The 20595-nt window shown below is 42.5% G+C and overlaps 1 protein-coding gene across 3 annotated transcripts in view; it reads right to left on the reverse strand.

Moving 5' to 3' along the window:
* Positions 1-11152: 11152 nt before the first annotated feature.
* The window catches only part of PARVB (parvin beta), a 276144-nt gene continuing 266701 nt past the window's right edge, over positions 11153-20595 (reverse strand). For all 3 annotated transcript variants that reach the window (XM_033952575.1, XM_033952576.1, XM_033952578.1), the window contains exon 13: positions 11153-12315. In XM_033952575.1, coding sequence (XP_033808466.1) covers positions 12239-12315 — 77 coding nt within the window. In that variant the 3' untranslated portion in view covers positions 11153-12238. The remainder of the gene's footprint in view (positions 12316-20595) is intronic.

The raw sequence follows: 20595 nt of genomic DNA on the forward strand, positions 1-20595 counted from the left end.
ACAGGTGGAGGCTTGATAGGTGGTTTTGTGTGGAAAAGTCCTTTCATGAAACAGGCTACCAAGGAAGGGATAGACAGAGGCGTTTTGTCCATGGGAGAATGAAACACATCGATAGCACTCAGATGTACTCAAACTGAATAGGTTTTTAGACCAAAAGTGGAAAAGGTAGTCCGGTATGAATGGAAGTGAACATGTGTCTGATTCCAGAGAATGTGATACAAACCAGGAAGAAAGTCTGATCCATTTGAAGCAGTAATAGCGCTGAGTTGAAGGTTTTCTATACAATTCAATGACAGCAGATACTGCAGCTGAAAGGCAGAAAGCATTTACATGATGTGTGAAAGAAACCAAATTGAGAGTGCTAATGATCAGGGATTACGGTGAAGGAGTCCCCTCATTCTGTATCAGTAGTGTTGGAAATGGTTGTAACTTGTATGGTTTCTTGGAGGAGCAGGAACCAAACTTGATATGGTCAATGAGGTGCTATGAGGATCATGGTGCCTTGTTACTGGCAAAGTTTGAGTAGAGGTATCTGAGGAAATGCATAGAGGAATCTATTCCCCCACCCCCAAATGAATGAGCAAGGCATTGGGTGCCATGCGATGGGAGTATAGAGCCTGGAGCAGAAATGCAGAAGTTTGTTGTGGGGGGGAAGTGAAGAGATCTATGTCTGGTGTCGCCCATGTGGAGAAAATCTGGCATAAGATGGTTGTGCTGAAAGACCATTCATGTGGCTGATGAAATGTGCTCAATTTGTCTGCCAAGATGTTTTGCTTCCCCATTAAGTAAACCACTTTGAATAGTATGCCACGAGCAAGTGCCCAATTCCAAATCTGGATCGCTTCCATGTAAAAGGGGTGAGATCCCGTGCCCTCTTGTTTGGATAGGAATAGGGGAATTTTTGTAGTTTTACAATTACACTCAAAGAGGTTTACAAGTTCTGCTTCACACAGGGAGTGGTGGACACCTGGAACGCTCTCCCGGTGGAGATTGCTGCGGAAACCACCGTTCTAGGATTTAAGGGCAAGTTAGATGCACATCTCCTCGAAAGGCGCATAGAGGGATATGGGTGACTAAGTTTTCACCAGGTTACACCTGGCTGGGCCTCCGCGTGAGCGGATCACTGGACTTGATGGACCCAGGGTCTGTTCCGGAGATGGCAGTTCTTATTGGTACTTCAAGTATTTTCCCTATCTGTCCCAGTGGGCACAAGTCTATCTAATGTACCTGGGGAAGTGAGGGAATAAGTGACTTGCCCAGGGTCACAAAGAGCAGTGTGGGATTTGAACCCACAACCTCAGAGTGCTGTGGCTGTAGCTCTAACCACTACACCACACTCTCCAGATAGAACATGGCAACTTGTTTGTCTGTATGGATAAGGACGACTTCATGAAATTGATGATTCTGGAATGTTTATAATAATAATAATAAATAATAATAACTTTATTTTTGTATACCGCCATACCCCGAAGAGTTCTAGGCGGTTCACATTAGTTAGACAGAGATTACAAGTGGTTACATATCAAGTTGATCATAGAGTTGCAAACAGTAAGGAGAGAGTAGTTACAAGTGGTTACATATCAAATTGATCATAGAGTTGCGAACAGCAAGGAGAGAAGTGGGGGGGGGGAGAGGAGAGAGACGGGGGCGGGGAGTAGATCAGAAGGGGGGGGAGGAGGAGGGTTGAAAAGGGGCATTAGAGCTTTGCTTATTGCTCTTAATTCGAGAAGATTGGTATGAAAGGTTTGTTCGTGGTGAGACCATACTCCTTGAGTGTGTAGGCCACCTAGATGAGCATCCCATTCAAATATCGAAGCATCTGTGGTTAGAAGTTTTTGATGGTGGGGAAGAGGCTGTAAGAGGAGACCTTGAGTGAAATTGTGAAGAACCATCCACCAATAGACTGAGAGAGGTCCAAAGTGACTTGAATTGGAGCAGAAAGATGACCTGTGGCTTGAGACCACTGGGTTGACAGGGTCATTGTGGCACTCTGAAGTGAAGACATACAAATGGCATGACGTGTACCATTGATGCCATATGATCCAGAAGGCTAACAGTTGCTGAACAGAAATGTGTTGTAGGGTAGAGACTGGTATGGCAGAGATGAATAAGACTGTCTACTTTGTTTTGTTAGAAAAGCCTGACCCTGAATAGTATCCAGGAGAGCCTCAATGAACTTGAGTGTCTGAGAATGGTGCATATGTGACTTTTGGCAGTTGATAGTAAACCCAAGGAGCTCCGAAGATGAGCTGTTAAGTTGATGGCATGCTGAGCTGTTCGCAATGATGAAGCCTTGATCAACCAGCCATTTAAGTACAGAAATATGTGAAACCCTCATGTGCAAAGGGCTGCCACCACTATCACAAGGCATTTCCTGAATACTTGAGGGGCCAAGGCTAGTATGTAGGACAATACTTTGTATTAGAAATGTTGAAAACCAATGCAGAAGCAAAGATTCTGTGAGCAGGTAGAATGGATATGTGAGTGTAGGCCTCTTTCAGATCTAGAGAGCATAGCCAACTGCCTTTTTTCAGTAGAGCTAAAAGGGTTCCCAGAAAGACCATGCAAAATGTTTCCTTCAACAGGTATTTGTTTAGGCCCAGGAAGTCTAGAATAGGCTGAAGGCCTCTGGTCTTTTTTGTATTAGGAAATACTTCGAGTAGAACTTCCAGCCTCTTTCCTGTAGAGGAACAGGTTCTATTCCGTTTAGCTGGAGAAGGGTGGGGAGTTCTTGATGAAGGAGGGTCTTCTAGAGGGAGGTGAAAGAAGGTTCTCCTGGTGGGTGGTTTGGAGGTTTTCTTAGCATGCATAGGGCATAGCCCTGAGTGACAACTCAAAGCACCCACTGATCCATTGTGATAAGAGTCCAACATTGATGGAAAGTATAGCAACCTGCCTCTGATGGGAAGATTGGGAGGAACAAGCAAGGAAATGTTGGCAATGCTCTCTAGAAAGAAATCAAAAGGTTGACTGTTGTTTAGATTGAGGTTGGGATTTTTGTATCCTTTGTTGTCTTATATGAGGATGTTGAGGAGCAGGCCTAGAAGATTATGAAGCAGGCTGATTGTAACAGGATTGTCTGGATGAGGCAGAATATCTTCTAGACGATGATGAAGATTGACAAGTGGGTGGTTTAGATAAAGTTGTCATAGTATCAGTGTTGGCAAACAGTACATTGTAATTGCCACTGCAGATGTTCTAATCTAGAAGAACCATTACAGGCACTGAAAGAGCCTCTAGCCACATACTTTCTTGTATTGAACAAGTTCTTAGACAGTTGCTGAAACTGTTTTAATTTATCTGGAGGGAGGACGAACCATCAAAGGCACTGAAAGATCCTCTAGCCATATACTTTCTTGTATTGGACAAGTTCTTAGACAGCTGCTGAAACTGCTTTAATTTATTTAGAGGGAGGAATTGACAGTTATTTAAGTAAGGATTTAAAATAAATGGACATGTAAAATTGGTATGTCATACTACTATCGATAAGCACAGACAACTGGAAAATGTACTTGCCAAAACAGTCCAATGTCCTGGCTTCTCTTCCTGGAGCAGCAGAAGCAAAACATTATGAGCTGCGGTAACATTTAAGGACAGATTCCACAACTAATGAATGATGTTGAAATTGAGTTGTGTCAAATCCTGGACATTTTAGAATCCTATACATTGTGTCTTTCATTTTAGGAGGTACCTGGACCGACATGAGATTCTCCCAGTTCTTAAATGACTCTATGTAAAGTTGAAATAGTGCAGAGTGAGGCTCCTCTTCCTGTTTCTGGTAGAGACTTGTGTCATTAAGGAGGAAGGGAAGGATCAGAAAGTATACCATAGGATTCTCTGGCAAGTCCTTACCTGAATGGGTGGAGATATCAGAGTCAGATGTCTCAACATACTCTCTGCTAGACGAGTCAAGGAGTGTGCATCAAGAGGAGTGCTTACTGTACATAGAAGTGCTTTGGTGGTCAATAGTCTAAGACAGAAAACTTCTCTAATGATGATGCATGTGTTGAGAACGTCCGTGCCAATTCTGATGCTTGATATCAAGGAGTGCATGCCCTTGACTTTGATCAGTGCTTTGATGCATCCTTGGGCTGGGGCTGAGGTAGGCATGGAAGCCTTTAAAGCCTATGAAAACTGAAGACTGCAATAGCCCCTAAATCTCCTCCTGGAGAGACACTGCTGGTACTGGAAGAGACATCAGCATGGGAGGACACAATTTATTATTTATTTATTTTTATAGCCCATCATCCCCAGGAGCCCAGAACGGGTTACAATAAAATAAAATTACGTACTTAGAACTTCCCTACAATGGTATGCCTAAGAGGGGAAAAATGTTTGTGCTTCTTAACTTTTTTATGTGCTGAATCACCTGATGCTTGAAGCATAGATGAAAATGATGTAAGAAGTCTTGACACCCGATCCTCTGGATGCAATGTTAATGCACTCCATGCTGATGCTGATGCTGATAACTATCAGATTCCAAGTTCCCGGCCATGCTTGATGTCGATGCCGACGTGGTACCGAGAAGTTTTTTTTGGCTTTGAGTGACATCTCTTGCATACAGAGGCAGAAGACAAAGCTAACGTCCAGATGGTCAAGACCCAGACACTGGATCAATTATGTAGATCAGAGCCTGAAGTGGTCCAATTACATTGAGAACATATCTTAAAGCCACTCAGTACCCTCATTGACATGGAAGGAAAAACGGCCAATGTGAAATCAAAGGGCTCAATGGGCCAAGGAGCTTGAGTAACTAGGATGTCAAAAACAATTGACACTCCCAGGGATAAAAAGGGTCTTGAGTGGCCCGAAAGCTGAAAAATTAACAAAAATGAACCAAAGCTGGGTAAAATACTGGAACACGATAAAAACAATGAACTATGAGGAAAATAATGAAAAATAAGTACAGGAAGGCACAAAATAAGGATAAAACTTCAACGTGCTGAAGAGATAACTAAAGACAGACTCTCAGCTCAGTGGAAAATGAAGAACTGATGGTCCCGCAAGCCTACTCTGGGCAGAAAGGCACCAGCACGAATGTGTGGTTTAGGAATTGCCCCCCAAAATTTAAAGTAACAGTGCACTTTGGAGGGGCCAGCATTTTAATGGACATTGCACTTGTCTGTACTGGGTTCCATGGATTACATCATTGACATGTGAGAATATACGCCTGCTTATCCTTGCAGAATATAAAATACCTACATTGAGAAATCCATAAGTACAGTACACATTTGTAACCTGAAAATGCCACAATAGTACTGGGTGACTAAAATACATCAAACCAATATTAAGCTAAGACAGAAAACCTCCCCATCAAGAAAACCAGCACTTGATAAAAATTCAGGTTAAAATCTGCATCTTTAAAAAGACTCAAAAGGTAAACAATCCCAATCAGAAAGCTGCTATATGCTTCAATGGCATGATATTTAACTATCATGCCACAGAATTATCCAAAGAGAGAAAGTAGCCTAGTGGTTAAAACTTGACTTCCCAAACTTTAGGCAGACTCCAAATGGGGCTTTGAAACCCGTTTAGAAATGTGACCTAGGCAGGCCCTCCATAAGGATATCATTTGCCTTCGCCTCCAAAGGTAATGGGCTTTCTATGGCTATATGAAAGAGGTTGTGGCCACAGAAAGATTGAGAATCAATGAGTGGGGAGCCAGGGTTCAGTTACCACTTCTGCCATTGACACTCTTTGTGACTTTGAGCAACTCAAGTTATCTCCCATTGTCTGAGGTACTCAATTAGGGCCCCTTTACTAAGCTGCATTAAGCAATAACGTGCTTAATACAGGAAATATGGCCTAATATAGGATACATTAAAGTGTTCTGTATTAGTTTTTCCATTTACATGTACAAAGCATGCAGTATTTATTTAAAAAAATTTTTGTTGGGGGCAGGAGTGTTTCGGGGGAGAAGCAACATTATTCAGCTAACACACTGACATCACTGGCTTGCTAACTGGTTAGTGTGTCCATAACACAGGGGCCTTTAGCACCTCCTACAAAGGAGGCAGTAAGTGCTCCTGCATGATTTTTTTTTTTTTTTAAATGGCTACCCACTAATGCTCAAATCAACAAACCAAAAAAGGGGGGCTATAATAGGTATAAATCCTTAGAACCGAGAAGGTGCTCAGAACCAAAAGATGGTAAGAAAATCACAAATTGGGGACACACCCCTATAAGTGTTTTCAGTAGTTTATCATTGCACCATCTTCAATCGGTAGGAATAGATATTAGAAAAGAGTTCATTTCTTTATTAAAAAATAAAAAAAAAAGCAAACTCCAATAAGTTAAAGTGAAAGTTGCTTTGAAAAAACTTAGCTTGAAATAAGGTAGTTAGGAATGGCCCGCGCTGCTCCCAACGCTCATAGGAACTCAATGAGCATCAGGAGCAGTGCGGCTCCCCGTGCTAAAAACCGCTAGCACAGTTTCATAGAAGGGATTAGAAGAAAAATCAGGTCATGTCCATACCTAATCAATTCTGCCATCTGGTGAGTGACTTTTTAGGCACTCGCTACTTTCTTCATAGTCTTTGGATCAAAAATGGGCTATGTCCCTGTATTGTAAGTCTTGTGGAGTAACCAAAGTTCTCAGAACCTCATATTCTGCATATTTTCAATTGATCTGCAGGGATAATGACAAAAACCTGCTTCGTTCCCTTTTTTATCTGTTGTAATATTAAGACACTTATGATTACTGGCATATGGTACATTACCCACGTTCATACTGCTTTTATGAACTATGCAAAACGAAAGTGAGAGAACAGACCTATAGATAGAAGACTGCCTAGAACACACCCATTCGCAGTTGTTCACTCTATGCAATCTTCAATATTTTCTCTCCCTGTACCACTAAGAGGTCAATTCAATAAAAGGTGCTAAAACGTTGGCACCAAAAATGGGGGCACTAAGCTAGTATTCCGTTGGAGCACATTCGTGTACCAAATCTGTTACAGAATACAGTCAAATCTCGGTTTGGGAGCACTGTGGTTTGCGAGTGCTTTGCAAGACGAGCAAAACATTTTTGCAAATCATGACTCGCAAACCGAGAATTGACTCGATTTCCGAGTCCCCCAGCCCGCAAACCGGCATCACCCCCCCTCGTGAATGCTCGCCCCCCCTCCTGCGTGAACCGGCATCCCCCGCCCGCACTGAAGGCTTACCCCCAATCTGGCACCAACCCATAGGAGTGCCGGTGCTCGAAGATCATGCTGCTTGCCGGACTGGGCCTTGAGCATCTGCGCATGCTCAAGGCCTTCTGGCTCTCGTTCTCTCCAAGAATCTCGGAGAAAGGCGGGAGCCAGAAAGCCTTGAGCATGTGCAGATGCTCAAGGCCCTGTCCAGTAAGCAGCACGATTTTCGGGCACCGGCACCTCCTATGGGTTAGTGCTGCATGCTGGTTCCAGATTGGGGGTAAGCCTTCAGTGTGGGCGGGGGATACCGGTTCGCGGGGGGCAAACGTTCGCAAGGGGGGGGGGGGCAATGCTGGTTTGCGGGGGGGGGAGCGGCATTTGCGTGGGGGGGCGATGCCGGTTCACGGGGGAGGTGGGGGATGTGAAAGCGCATCAGTGGGGTGGAGCAGCACAGGTGGCTGGGGGAGGGGAAGGGGAGGTGGAACCAATCAAATGAGATTCCCTTACTTCCTATGGGGAAACTCACTTTGATATACGAGTAATTTGGTTTACGAGCATGCTTCTGGAACAAATTATGCTCGTAAACCAAGGTTCCACTGTACTAGCATAATTACCAAGTTACACACCAAACTTTCAACACAATCACGCATGCCATGTCTATGGCTAGTGTAAAATGGTTGCGTCTAAATGTGGAAATTCTCTAACGCGCGCACAAGAAGAGTAGGAACTCCCATGACCTACCTCAGGTGAATGCCGTGCAGTTATGGACGAGATCATTTAGGTGCCCAGTTATAGAATAGCACCTGAATGTATTTTTGGGCCTAATTACCATTTCACTCCCATTTGGCACTTAGCTGCCGCCACCTGTCATTTTCATGCCTAAAGTTATCTGCCTACTTGGGGCCTAACTTAAGGTGCACTATACAGAATTACCCTGTATCTCTCCAACCATAAGTGGCACATGATAATTTAAGAATGAGAATCAGAATGAGTCTAAAGCAAGATGCCTGACATTATCAAGATAAGTGGTTTTTACCCTTTTGATATTATTTATATATTATCAATGCAAGTTTGCATAGCATGATTTTGCACATTAATTAAGGGTGGTGGAAGATGGCTAGTGATTGAAATTGTTGTCCACATTAGCTGAATGGCCAGTGGCATGTGAAAATGGACACATGATCTGAGGCTTTCCTCCTTCCACAAGAGATAATTGATATATTTTCCCAGTCTTACATCTACAGTTTTGAAGAAGCGATATGGATTGCTCTGAAAAGAGAAGATGGAACTTCTATCTACGTGGGTGTAGTCTACAGACCTCCGACTCAATCGCAGCAAATTGATAAGGATCTGATTGTGGATATCCAAAAGTTTGGAAGGAAAGAGGAGGTTCTGCTGTTGGGAGATTTCAACCTGCCGGATGCGGACTGGAATGTTCCGTCTGCGGAATCGGAAAGAAGTAGGGAGATTGTGGATGCCTTTCAAGAGGCTCTGCTCAGACAAATGGTGACGGAACCCACAAGGGAAAAAGCGATATTGGATCTGGTCCTCACAAATGGAGAGAGTATCTCTAATGTTCGAGTGGGTGCTCACCTGGGTAGTAGCGATCATCAAACGGTTTGGTTTGATATAACGGCTAAAGTGGAGAGCGGCCGCACGATACTTAAAGTCCTAGATTTCAAACGTACGGACTTTAATGCAATGGGAAAGTACCTGAAGAAAGAGCTGTTAGGATGGGAGGACATAAGAGAAGTGGAAAGACAGTGGTCTAAGCTGAAAGGAGCGATAAAAATGGCTACGGACCTTTATGTGAAGAAAATCAATAAAAACAAAAGAAAAAGGAAGCCGATATGGTTCTCCAACCTAGTGGCTGAGAAAATAAAGGCGAAAGAGTTGGCGTTCATGAAATATAAAAAAACCCAAGAAGAGGAGAGCAGAAAGGGCTACAAGGTGAAACTGAAAGAAGCCAAGAGAGAGATACGTATGGCGAAGGCACAGGCGGAAGAACAAATGGCTAAAAATGTAAAAAAGGGAGATAAAAATTTTTTCAGATATATTAGTGAAAGGTGGAAGATAAAAAATGGAATTGCTAGGCTAAAAGATGCTGGGAACAAATATGTGGAGAGTGATGAGGAGAAAGCAAATGTGCTAAACAAATACTTCTGTTCTGTGTTCACAGAAGAAAATCCTGGAGAAGGACCGAGATTGTCCGGCAAAGTTACACGAGAAAATGGAGTAGATTCTGCGCCGTTCACGGAGGAGGGTGTTTATGAGCAACTTGAAAAACTGAAGGTGGACAAAGCGATGGGACCAGACGGGATCCATCCCAGGATACTAAGGGAACTCAGAGAGGTTCTGGCGAGTCCTATTAAAGACTTGTTCAACAAATCTCTGGAGACGGGAGTGATTCCTGGGGATTGGAGGAGAGCGGATGTGGTCCCTATTCATAAAAGTGGTCACAGGGATGAAGCAGGAAACTACAGGCCGGTGAGCCTCACTTCAGTTGTTGGAAAAATAATGGAAGTGTTGCTGAAAGAAAGGATAGTGTATTTCCTTGAAACTAATGGGTTACAGGATCCGAGGCAACATGGCTTTACAAAAGGTAAATCGTGCCAAACGAACCTGATTGAATTTTTTGATTGGGTGACCAGAGAGCTGGATCGAGGACATATGCTAGATGTAATTTATTTGGATTTCAGCAAAGCCTTTGATACAGTTCCTCATAGGAGGCTGTTGAACAAACTTGAAGGGCTGAAGTTAGGACCCAAAGTGGTGAACTGGGTCAGAAACTGGCTGTCGGACAGACACCAGAGGGTGGTGGTTAATGGAAGTCGCTCGAAGGAAGGAAAGGTGACTAGTGGAGTCCCTCAGGGTTCGGTGCTGGGGCCAATCCTGTTCAATATGTATGTAAGTGACATTGCTGAAGGGTTAGAAGGAAAAGTGTGCCTTTTTGCAGATGATACCAAGATTTGTAACAGAGTAGACACCGAAGAGGGAGTGGAAAATATGAAAAAGGATCTGCAAAAGTTAGAGGAATGGTCTAATGCCTGGCAACTAAAATTCAATGCAAAGAAATGCAGAGTAATGCATTTGGGGATTAATAATAGGAAGGAACCGTATATGCTGGGAGGAGAGAAGCTGATATGCACGGACGGGGAGAGGGACCTTGGGGTGATAGTGTCCGAAGATCAGTGTGACAAAGCAGTGGCTGCTGCCAGAAGGATTCTGGGCTGTATAAAGAGAGGCGTAGTCAGTAGAAGGAAGAAGGTGTTGATGCCCCTGTACAGGTCATTGGTGAGGCCCCACTTGGAGTATTGTGTTCAGTTTTGGAGACCGTATCTGGCGAAAGACGTAAGAAGACTTGAGGCGGTCCAGAGGAGGGCGACGAAAATGATAGGAGGCTTGCACCAGAAGACATATGAGGAGAGACTGGAAGCCCTGAATATGTATACCCTAGAGGAAAGGAGAGACAGGGGAGATATGATTCAGACGTTCAAATACTTAAAGGGTATTAACGTAGAACAAAATCTTCTCCAGAGAAAGGAAAATGGTAAAACCAGAGGACATAATTTGAGATTGAGGGGTGGTAGATTCAGGGGCAATGTTAGGAAATTCTACTTTACGGAGAGGGTGGTGGATGCCTGGAATGCGCTCCCGAGAGAGGTGGTGGAGAGTAAAACTGTGACTGAGTTCAAAGAAGCGTGGGATGAACACAGAAGATTTAGAATCAGAAAATAACATTAAAGATTGAACTAGGCCAGTTACTGGGCAGACTTGTACGGTCTGTGTCTGTGTATGGCCGTTTGGAGGAGGATGGGCAGGGGAGGGCTTCAATGGCTGGGAGGGTGTAGATGGGCTGGAGTAAGTCTTAACAGAGATTTCGGCAGTTGGAACCCAAGCACAGTACCGGGTAAAGCTTTGGATTCTCGCCCAGAAATAGCTAAGAAAAAAAAAAAAAAAAAAAAAAAAAAAAAAAAATTTTTAAATTGAATCAGGTTGGGCAGACTGGATGGACCATTCGGGTCTTTATCTGCCGTCATCTACTATGTTACTATGTTACTATGTTTTGATTTTTGTAACCTTTGGTTGTTAATTTTTTTGATTCTTGTTTTTTGATTGTTATTGACATGATAATTTAAAACATTGGACTTAATGATGTATGGGGCAGATCTTATTTAGACCTTGTGTCTGGTGCTTTTCATCTATGAGATCTTGCCCGGGGCTAAATCTTGCTCCCATACTGACGTCCTATTATTATTATTGTCCCAAACATTTTCATTAACACTCGTCTGTGTCCTATATTTTGGTATATTCGCACCTGGCGAAAAAAAATTTGTTGCCAATTGTGTTTTGGGATTTTTGTACATGATAATGAGACCAGTCCTTCTCTCTTCCCCTAGTGAAGAAAGAATGCATTTCTGTACTGCTCATGTTAAAGTGCTTTGGGATCCTGGCAGGTTGAAATGTGCTATGTAAACTAAATTATTACAGTATTATAATTATTGTAGATATAATAAACACATGAATACAGGTATGCCATTGGCCTATTAGAATACTCTACACCAGATGTTATTTAAGTGTACAAAAGAGATGTCATAGCCAGGAAAATCAAAACATTTTTCCCAGCAGCTAATGATCTTATAAAACCAGTCAAACCAATCCATCTACAATGGTATAAAAGTGAAATAAAAACAAGACAAGTGATGGATTTACAATGAATAAAATGACTAAGCATATAAAGACAAAGCCTCGATGGGGCACAGCGATTCACAAAATCAGGTATGTACATGTCTTGCTTGTAAATCTCTCTTCATATTCTCAGCCAGGACATGTAATGACAGACCAGAAAAAAAAAACATACTATACTTTAATGGCTTCAGCATTCGCAGTGAAACAACTAAGCAATTAGGCCTGGAGGTTAAAGAATGAATACTGTTTCTGGCTAACAGATCTCAATTTATCAAGTGGCTTATTAGTAAACAGACATATTAAAAAAAAAAAAAAAAAAGAAGGCAGTCATGTAGCATGTAATACAGTATAAGGCACAAAAGAATCAGAGGATTTTTTTGAATACTTCAGGCTGGTGGTTGGCTGCATCCACTCTCACTCAACATTCTTGTATTTTGTGAACAGGTTATATAAAACCCTCAAGGTAGATTTAAGATCTAAGTTGACGACATCTGTAGAAAAAAAAGAAAAACTTCTATCTATTAGATTTCTTTTATTGTTTTACCTTAAGAGAATAGACTGCTGTTCTAGATACATTACGTTCTTTTTAAGGAATGAAAGGAAAAATCTTGGTAAACGAAGAAGGGGCTCATTTTCAAAGCACTTAGACACAAAGGCTCTTTTATAAAGTCCGCCTAAAGTTAGGTGCTGATATAAGCACCGATTATATAAAACTTAAGTGACCCTTTACAGAGTTATGCTTAGCGTTGATGATGCTTAGAATCCTAACATTTAGGTTTCCCCAATTTATGCCAGGGTTCTCTATGCCTATAGTTAGACACCAATATCAGAGCTTACTGGCACCCGATTCACAAAGAGGCACCTAGCTTGAAAGCATGCACATGACCTGCCCCCTAACTACTCCCATTTTTAGTGTAGGCGCTTTGGGCTATGCGCCTACTTTTTACAGAACAGTGTTTTCGAGTTAGGCACCTAACTTTAATTAAGTCCGATTAAAGCTGATTGTGAGATTAAGCCTATTGCTAAATTAAATGAGGTGCTGATGGGTGGCCTTTATAGAATTAGGGCCATAAAAAGAGATTAGGTTCTTACCTTATTAATATCTTTTCTAGTAGATAAGTGTATCATTCTGGACAATAATGTATTCTCCCCATGCCTGTGAGCCATGCAGATGGAATCAACTCTACCTCTTTCTCCAGAGGGCTCTGTTGCCCTCTTCAGTTTGTAGCATAGCAGGCCATAGGTGTATATAGGAACAGATAAGGAGGGGGATACGGTGAGATTCCCCGAACTACAAATCTGTTCTGCTCTCTTGTATAACAAACATGTTAAACATTTTAATTGAACACTCAAAACATCGAAATAACCATACCAATCAGAAACATTTATAGAGCTCACACACTCCTGCAATGAATTATAGTAATAGATTAATTATTCTTCATACCCTTGAGGTCTGACTGACATCAAAATCTCAGTTTTGATTGAGACAGTAGGTAGGAAGAGTAAATAACTGACAGGGCGGAGTTCCAGAATGACACACCTATCTACAAGAAACGATATTAGCAAGGTAAGAACCTAATCTCTTTTTTTCTAGTGCAATAGATGTCATTCTGGGCATTAAGTATGTACAAAAGCAGTACCAGGAATCTAGGGTGGGACCTCTGTGCCTGCTTGTAACATTCAAGATCCTAAGACGCCATGCTTACGTATTGCCACATCCACTCTAGAATTTGGAGAACTTGTGCAGAGCAGAACAGGTCACTGCATTACAAATCACTCCAGGTGCAATAACTCGAGCTTCCGACCACCAAGAGGATATGGGGCTCATAATTGAAATAAAAATGCATCTAAAAACCTGCCTAAGTCAGCACTTGGACAACCTGAAAAACAGGTTTTTAGACGTATCTAGAGGCATTTTAGGCCTCTGATAGAGCAAAAAGAGGTGTTTTTTGAAGAGTGGTTAGGGCATGAGGTGGGTGGGATGTGGGCCGACCAAACTTGGTCGACCTGCAGCAATAATCAAAAGTTTGACAAGGTTGCCTGGAAGGAACATGCGTTTTGACATAGATGAAGTCCAAACAGGTATAAGTTCCGATCGGGTTGCCACTGAGCTGATCGTGGCTGTTGTGATCAATTTAGCGGCCCAGAACACCCCCTCCCCCGTGAAGATTACTGGCAGGAGGGATGCTTAGTCCCTCCTGCCGGCCCCCCTCCCCAAATGATTGCCGGCAAGAGAGATACGCAATCTCTTCTCCCCGACAACCCCCCCCACACCGAATGATCGCCGCCAGGAAGGATGCCCAAGATGCACCGGGGAGGTGTATGCCTGCCATTCCAGTGAAGGCAGGCCTGCCAGCCGGACGCAAGAAGGAATCGTCTGGCCATCTAAAAAAGTTTAGGGGGTCCGGGTGGGCTTGAAGAGTCTGGTGAGGGTGGGTGGAGGAGTGTGTGGTGCAGTGGTTGGATCTACAGCCTCAGCACCCTGGGGTTGTGGGTTCAAACCCCGCGCTGCTCCTTGTGACCCTGGGCAAGTCACTCAGTCCTCCATAGCCCCAGGTACGTTAGATAGATTGTGAGCCCACCGGGACAGATAAGGAAGATGCTTGAGTACCTGATTGTAAAAACCGCTTAGATAACCTTGATAGGCGGTATATAAATCCTAATAAAACTTTCTAAACTTTCTAATGGGTCAAGGTGGGCTACCTTTGGGGGGCTGGGGGTGTCCAGCTGGAGGGACTGAGCATCCCTCCTACCGATGAACTTTCAGTGGGGGGGGGGGGGTCCAGCAGGAGGGACAGGGCATGTCTCCTGCTGGTGATCGTTGGGGGAGGGGCTGTCCAGTAGGAGAGATTGGGAATCTCTCCAGCTGGCTTCAAGGGTGTCCAGCAGGAGGGATTAGGTATCCCTCCTACTGCAGTCTTTGCAGGGGGGGGGAAAAGATGGGTTTCCTGATTCTCTATCCAGTGCTAATGACAGATGCTGGTTAGGAAATTGTGCTATTAAGCGAAGGACTGGCCCCTCCTACACCTAAAAAGTCTTGGTTTCGGCATTTGGAACTTGGGTGAATTTTTGGTTGGGAATATGTTTTAAAGATAGATATAGTGGTGGTCTGGGCGATTAAATAGCTGAACGTACAGGTAGGCCATTCTCGAAAAAAACCTACATTTTGGACATTTTTTTCAAGAATGGACATTTCCCTGCTGTTAACTTTGGGCGCCTTAGGCTTAGACTTTTTTTTTTAAATTATGCCTCTCCACGCGTCTTGTGGAATGCGCTTTCAAGGCAATATATGCTGACGAGATGGTCATGCGTATATCTTGAAATGGTAGCTTTATTAGACGCTGTATCTAATCTGAATGGTGAGCACTGATGATCTAATAGTCAGAACTCATTGGTGACCTCTAGATATCGTAGGAGGATTCGCCTCACATCCAGCTTTCTCAGAATCCAGTCCTTTTTCTTTGACCCTGTAGTTTGGAATGATGGCAATTTTACTTCTTGATTGACATGAAACGCTGAAATGATTTTTGGCAAAAAGGATGGAACCATGCAAAAGGACATTCCCGCCTTCATGATCCTGAGGAAGGGCTCCCTGCACGACACAGCCTGCAGCTCTGAGACTCATTCTGCTAACGTAATGGCCATGAGAAAAACGGTCTTGATGGTAAGATCCAACAAGGACACTTCCTGAAGAGGCTCATACCAAGCCTGACTGATGCCTTGCAAAACCAGATTACGATTCTACAATGGAAATGGTTGTGTTTTTAATTGGTGGATATGTCTGGATGAGGTCATGATTATAATCTCTCACTTATATTTTGGTGAGTAGTTTCCCTGACCCCATAATAGGCTTCAGTTAACTTTACTTAGTGTACATACTGTACATTATTAAGCCTAACTTTATTTATTACTTTTAATGGATAATTCTCCCCAAAGTTTGTAAATGTTATTCATTTTCTCTGCCTTTTCTCCCAGTAAGGAATTAGCATATTGTCACTCACTGTGCTGCTTACTGCCAGAACAAAGTGTCAGAATGCTTCCTTTCTCTCCCAGACAATTTACCTCAGCCAGAGAAAATAATCTGGTCCAAAATCATTTGAAAATAAGAAATTTTTGGTTAATTTTGTTTCAGAAAAACTTCTTCCTTTAAAAGTGGGGGACAGTTTCATACAGCTTGGTTACCAAAAAAAACAGACTGGGCTATTGCCTTAAACCACCAGCATTAGTACACCTTTGATGCATATTGTTATAATTCACCAAATGGTTAATCCATCTAAAATCATTTTGGCCTCTGAAAGGCAAATATCATTAAAAAACACAACCCACAAACAGCAGCTGCTATAAGAGCTGATACTTGGTAGATAGCATACACACAAAAAAAGGATGAAATGCTGCCAGAAAAATGATATTTAGATAACACAAATGGAAGAGACACCACAGATGCTCCACTAACATCCTCCATTCTGCCTATAAGCATGTCCAGACGTTTATTAGCTCAAATTCATCCATACTTTTTTTTTTCTAAATTTTATTGAATTAGCAAAAATAAACCAAACAATAAATTCACACTAACAGGATAAGCACTATCACTTTTCTCTATGACCAAAAGAAAGAAGAGGAAGCACAAAGCTTATGTTATAACTTGTATGTTTACAGATCGTCCTCTCATTCACTGGCTGTTAACAAGACAGTATTCCTATTATCTGCTGACTCAGGCAAGTCTACAATAGTATCAAATTATTATGTGCACAATCAACCTCACAAAACTCATGTTTGCTGTTCCTGTCAAAATATACAAAGTGCTATCAGGCCCTTTCTTCTGACATACACATACACAAGATACTTTCCTAAATTTTGTGCAACATTCTGCTTTCTCTTTTTTATTTTTAGCTGTGTATTTTGCTGTGTATTTAAAGATTTCTATATTTACTTATCTGTTTCCACATTGATTTTTATGGAAATGGGCTGCATAAATGTTTTTGAACATTTGTAAATGAGTTAATGGGGGTCCCAAAAAACAGATAGGCAAGTGATCTGCAAAATCTGTAAGATCCAGTCCAAAAACAAAGCCAGCAGACCATCATAAAAATATACAAGTCAATGGTTTTATTACAACAAAAAACTGACAATTCTCAATTGCCCAACATAAGCCATGTTTCACCCCCTCTGTAGCTACATCAGGGGCCTAGACAAAAACTGTAAAAATAATAAATATCAATACATATTACATTTTTAAATATATAGCTTAAAAAAAGAGATTAGGTTCTTACCTTACTAATATCTTTTCTAGTAGATAGTTGTGTCATTCTGGACGAGCGGGTCATATCCCAGTGCTTGTGAGCATTGCAGAACGAATCTACTTCAGATTTTGAATCCCTCCTACTCCATAGAGGACTCTGCTGCCCCCTACAGTTAGTTCCAAAGCAGGCAATAGGCCTTTCTAGAAACAGATGTGAAGGAGGAGTACAGGGAAACTCCCCAATGAACACTGAACAATCAAACAGCAAAACAATCATGCCAAACAGAAACATTAAAGGAGCTCAAATAATACCCCAAAGTGTCCTAGTAATAGGCTACTCATCATACCCTTAAGGTCTGACTGGCATCCAACTGTCAGGTTTGGATAAGAACATTCTGAGTGAGACAGTAGACAGGTGCAGGAAATAAATGACATGGTGAGGTCCATAATGACACACCTATCTACTAGAAAAGATATTAGCAAGGTAAAAACCTAATCTATTTTTCTAGTGCAATAGGTGTGTCGTTCTGGATGAGCGGGATGTACAAAGCAGTCCCAGAAATCTAGGACAGGACCACTGCACTGGCTCATAACACAGAGGACCCAAAAGCAGAATCCTTCCTTGCCACCACATAAAACTTGGCAAATGTGTGTACAGTGGACCAAGTTGCCACCCTACAAATCTCTTCTGGGGGGGGAGGGGTGGACTGCCCAAGTTTCTGCCCATGATGAAACTACACTTCTAGTCAAATTCGCCTTTACGGAAACAGGGGACTGTTTTCCACAAACAATATATGTTGGTGAAATGGTCCTAAGGATCCATATGGCAATTGTGGCCTTGGAAACCGGTACATCGTGCCTAGCTGGATTTGTCAGCACCAAAAGATGGTCAGATAGCCTGAACCTGTGGGGGACCTCAAGATATTGGAGAAGCACCCTTTTAACATTCAACTTCTTCAGAATCTAGTCTATTTTCTTGGAACATGTGGACTGGAACACTGACAATCTGACTGACTGACTGACATGGAATGCTGAAACCACCTTGGGCAGAAAGGAAGGAATAGTGCGCAAAGAGACTCCAGCTTCAGTAAATTTAAGGAATGGCTCTCTGCAAGAAAGAGCCTGTAACTCCAAGACCCTTCACACTGAGGTAACGGCCACCAGAAAAACCGTTTTGAGCATCATATCCATCAAGGACGCTTCCTTCAGTGGGTCATATGGAGCTTGGCTGAGTCCCTGCAAAACCACATTAAGATCCCAAGAAAGGAATAGAGGTTTTACCGGGAGCCTGATACGCTGTGCTCCCTTTAGGAATCTGGCTATGTGGAGCAACCATGTCCACAGAGAGGGCGTATACCCCTGCATGGGACGTCAAGTGCAGCCGGCTCCCCAGCCCCGAAGGCTGACATCTGTCAGCACCACAACCTAGGAGGTGAATCGCAGTGGTACATTCTTGCATAACGATTATGGGAGAAGCCACCAAGAAGGCTGGCCTGAGCCTCCAGAGTCCAGGGAAGACTGGTCTGCATTGCACCCCAGTGAGAAAGACAAGCTACAATGGATAAATGTGCATTCTTGCCCAAGGAACCATATCCAATGTGGTAGCCACGGATCCCAGGGCCTGAAGATAGTTCCATGCCAAAGGAGCTGGAGAAGGGAAGAAATCTGGGAATGCAGAATCAGTCCGTGTGTCCCTAGAAGACAGATGTGGCCCGCGTACATATCGAAGAGAACACCCAGGTATTCCAAGACTGCTTGGGTGAGAGACTGACCTATCTGTAATGCACAATCCAACCAAGGTCCTCCAGCACCTGGATCACCTGATCTACTGTGCGTCAACCCTTGGCCAACAAGGGAGCTCTGACTAGCCAGTTGACTAAGACAGGGTGTACTTGCATACCCATGTTACTTAAGTAAGCCGCTATGACTGCTATCATCTCGGTGAAGGCTCGAGTTGTTGCTAGTCCAAAGGGCAGAGCCAAAACCTGGCAATGTTTGTGCAAGATGTGAAACCGCAAGAAACTGTGGTGGTCTGGAAAGATGAGAATGTGCAAGTATGCCCCCATGAATCCAGAGAGGCAAGGGGCTCTCCTAGGACCACCACTGCTATAACAGATCACACTGTTTCCTTAAGAAGCAGTGACAGGGACAAATTTGTCAGGGAAAAACAGATCAATGCCTCTCACCCCAAAAAAATCTCCACATGAAAAGAAAGCACCAGCAATACAACAGCAATTTTAGGATTTTTCAGGTGAGGGAACACAAGAGAACATGCAAAAACTCTGAAAACCCCACTTTTCAAACCTCCCCCAATTCACCTCACAGGTGGTAACAGCCTATACTCACTGTGACCTGTTTGTGGATCTGTGCTGCAGCCTGCCTCAGGCGGAGCTAAGGAGCTCAGTGAAGTATAGAAGAGGCACAGGGAAAAATTTGAACTGGATTTCTTCTGCAGATGGCATGCAGCCATGGGAACACTACCCACTTGTCTAGAATGTCTCACCGATTGCACTGGAAAATAATTTAATTCTAGGATACACTACAATATACCAAAATTTACTTATCAAATCAGTAGAAATTTAATTGTGAACACAGTACACTGTTATAGGAGCCAAATACGGCTGCTGTGAGGTCTGCTCATTTATGTTTTCTTTGGAAGCTAAAAAGCTCATACCTAGGCAATTAGGTATGAGCATTTTAGCTTCCACTAGCTAATTAGGCATTTTTAGCTTCCAAAGAAAACATAAATAAGAAGTCCTCACAGCAGCTGTATTTGGCTCCTTAACAGTGGTAGCTATGTTTGGATCTTAGAATAGTGTGTTCTATTTACAATTAGATAGTCAATGACCTTGTGAGTAAGCTGTTTTGGGTTTTTTTTATACATTATAGTGAGTTTTAGAATGAAATCAATGTACTTTGTAAAGCTTATACTATGATGCTGTACATTATTGCTAGTAAGTTGAGAGTCTGGATTAGCACTTCCTGGGTATGAAATTTTTTAGGATTTTTCAGTTAAAGTATTTGAATATAAGGATTGGTTGTTGTAATGTTTAGGCTTGGTTGCAACTTACCATGTACTATTGCATATTTTTAAGCTATGTATTTAAAAATTTAATAGGTGTTGATATTTATTGTTTTTATAGTTTCTGTCTCAGTCCCTGACGCAGCCCCTGAGGGGGCGAAACACGGCCATGTCAGGCAACTGAGAATCGTCAGTGTTCATTGTAATAAAACCATTTATTTGTATATTTTTATGTTGGTCTGCTGGTTTTGGTATGAGTTAATGGGGACATAAGCTTATAAACAAATGCATTTAGCCACCTAACCTATCTATCATCATAACCTAAACTATCATCATTGATGTCAGCATTTTCTGTCAAATTCAAGTTGTTGAATGACTGCAGCTCTGCAAATGATTAATATGCTGAAGTGACAATAATAATGTAGCTCTGGCTGCCTTGTTGGGCAATCATTTACTATGTCAGTATGTTACTACAAGAATAGCCATACTAGGTCAGACCAATGGTCCATC

Source organism: Geotrypetes seraphini, chromosome 7 (genome assembly GCF_902459505.1).
Source record: "Geotrypetes seraphini chromosome 7, aGeoSer1.1, whole genome shotgun sequence".
Taxonomy (NCBI): Eukaryota; Metazoa; Chordata; class Amphibia; order Gymnophiona; family Dermophiidae; genus Geotrypetes; species Geotrypetes seraphini.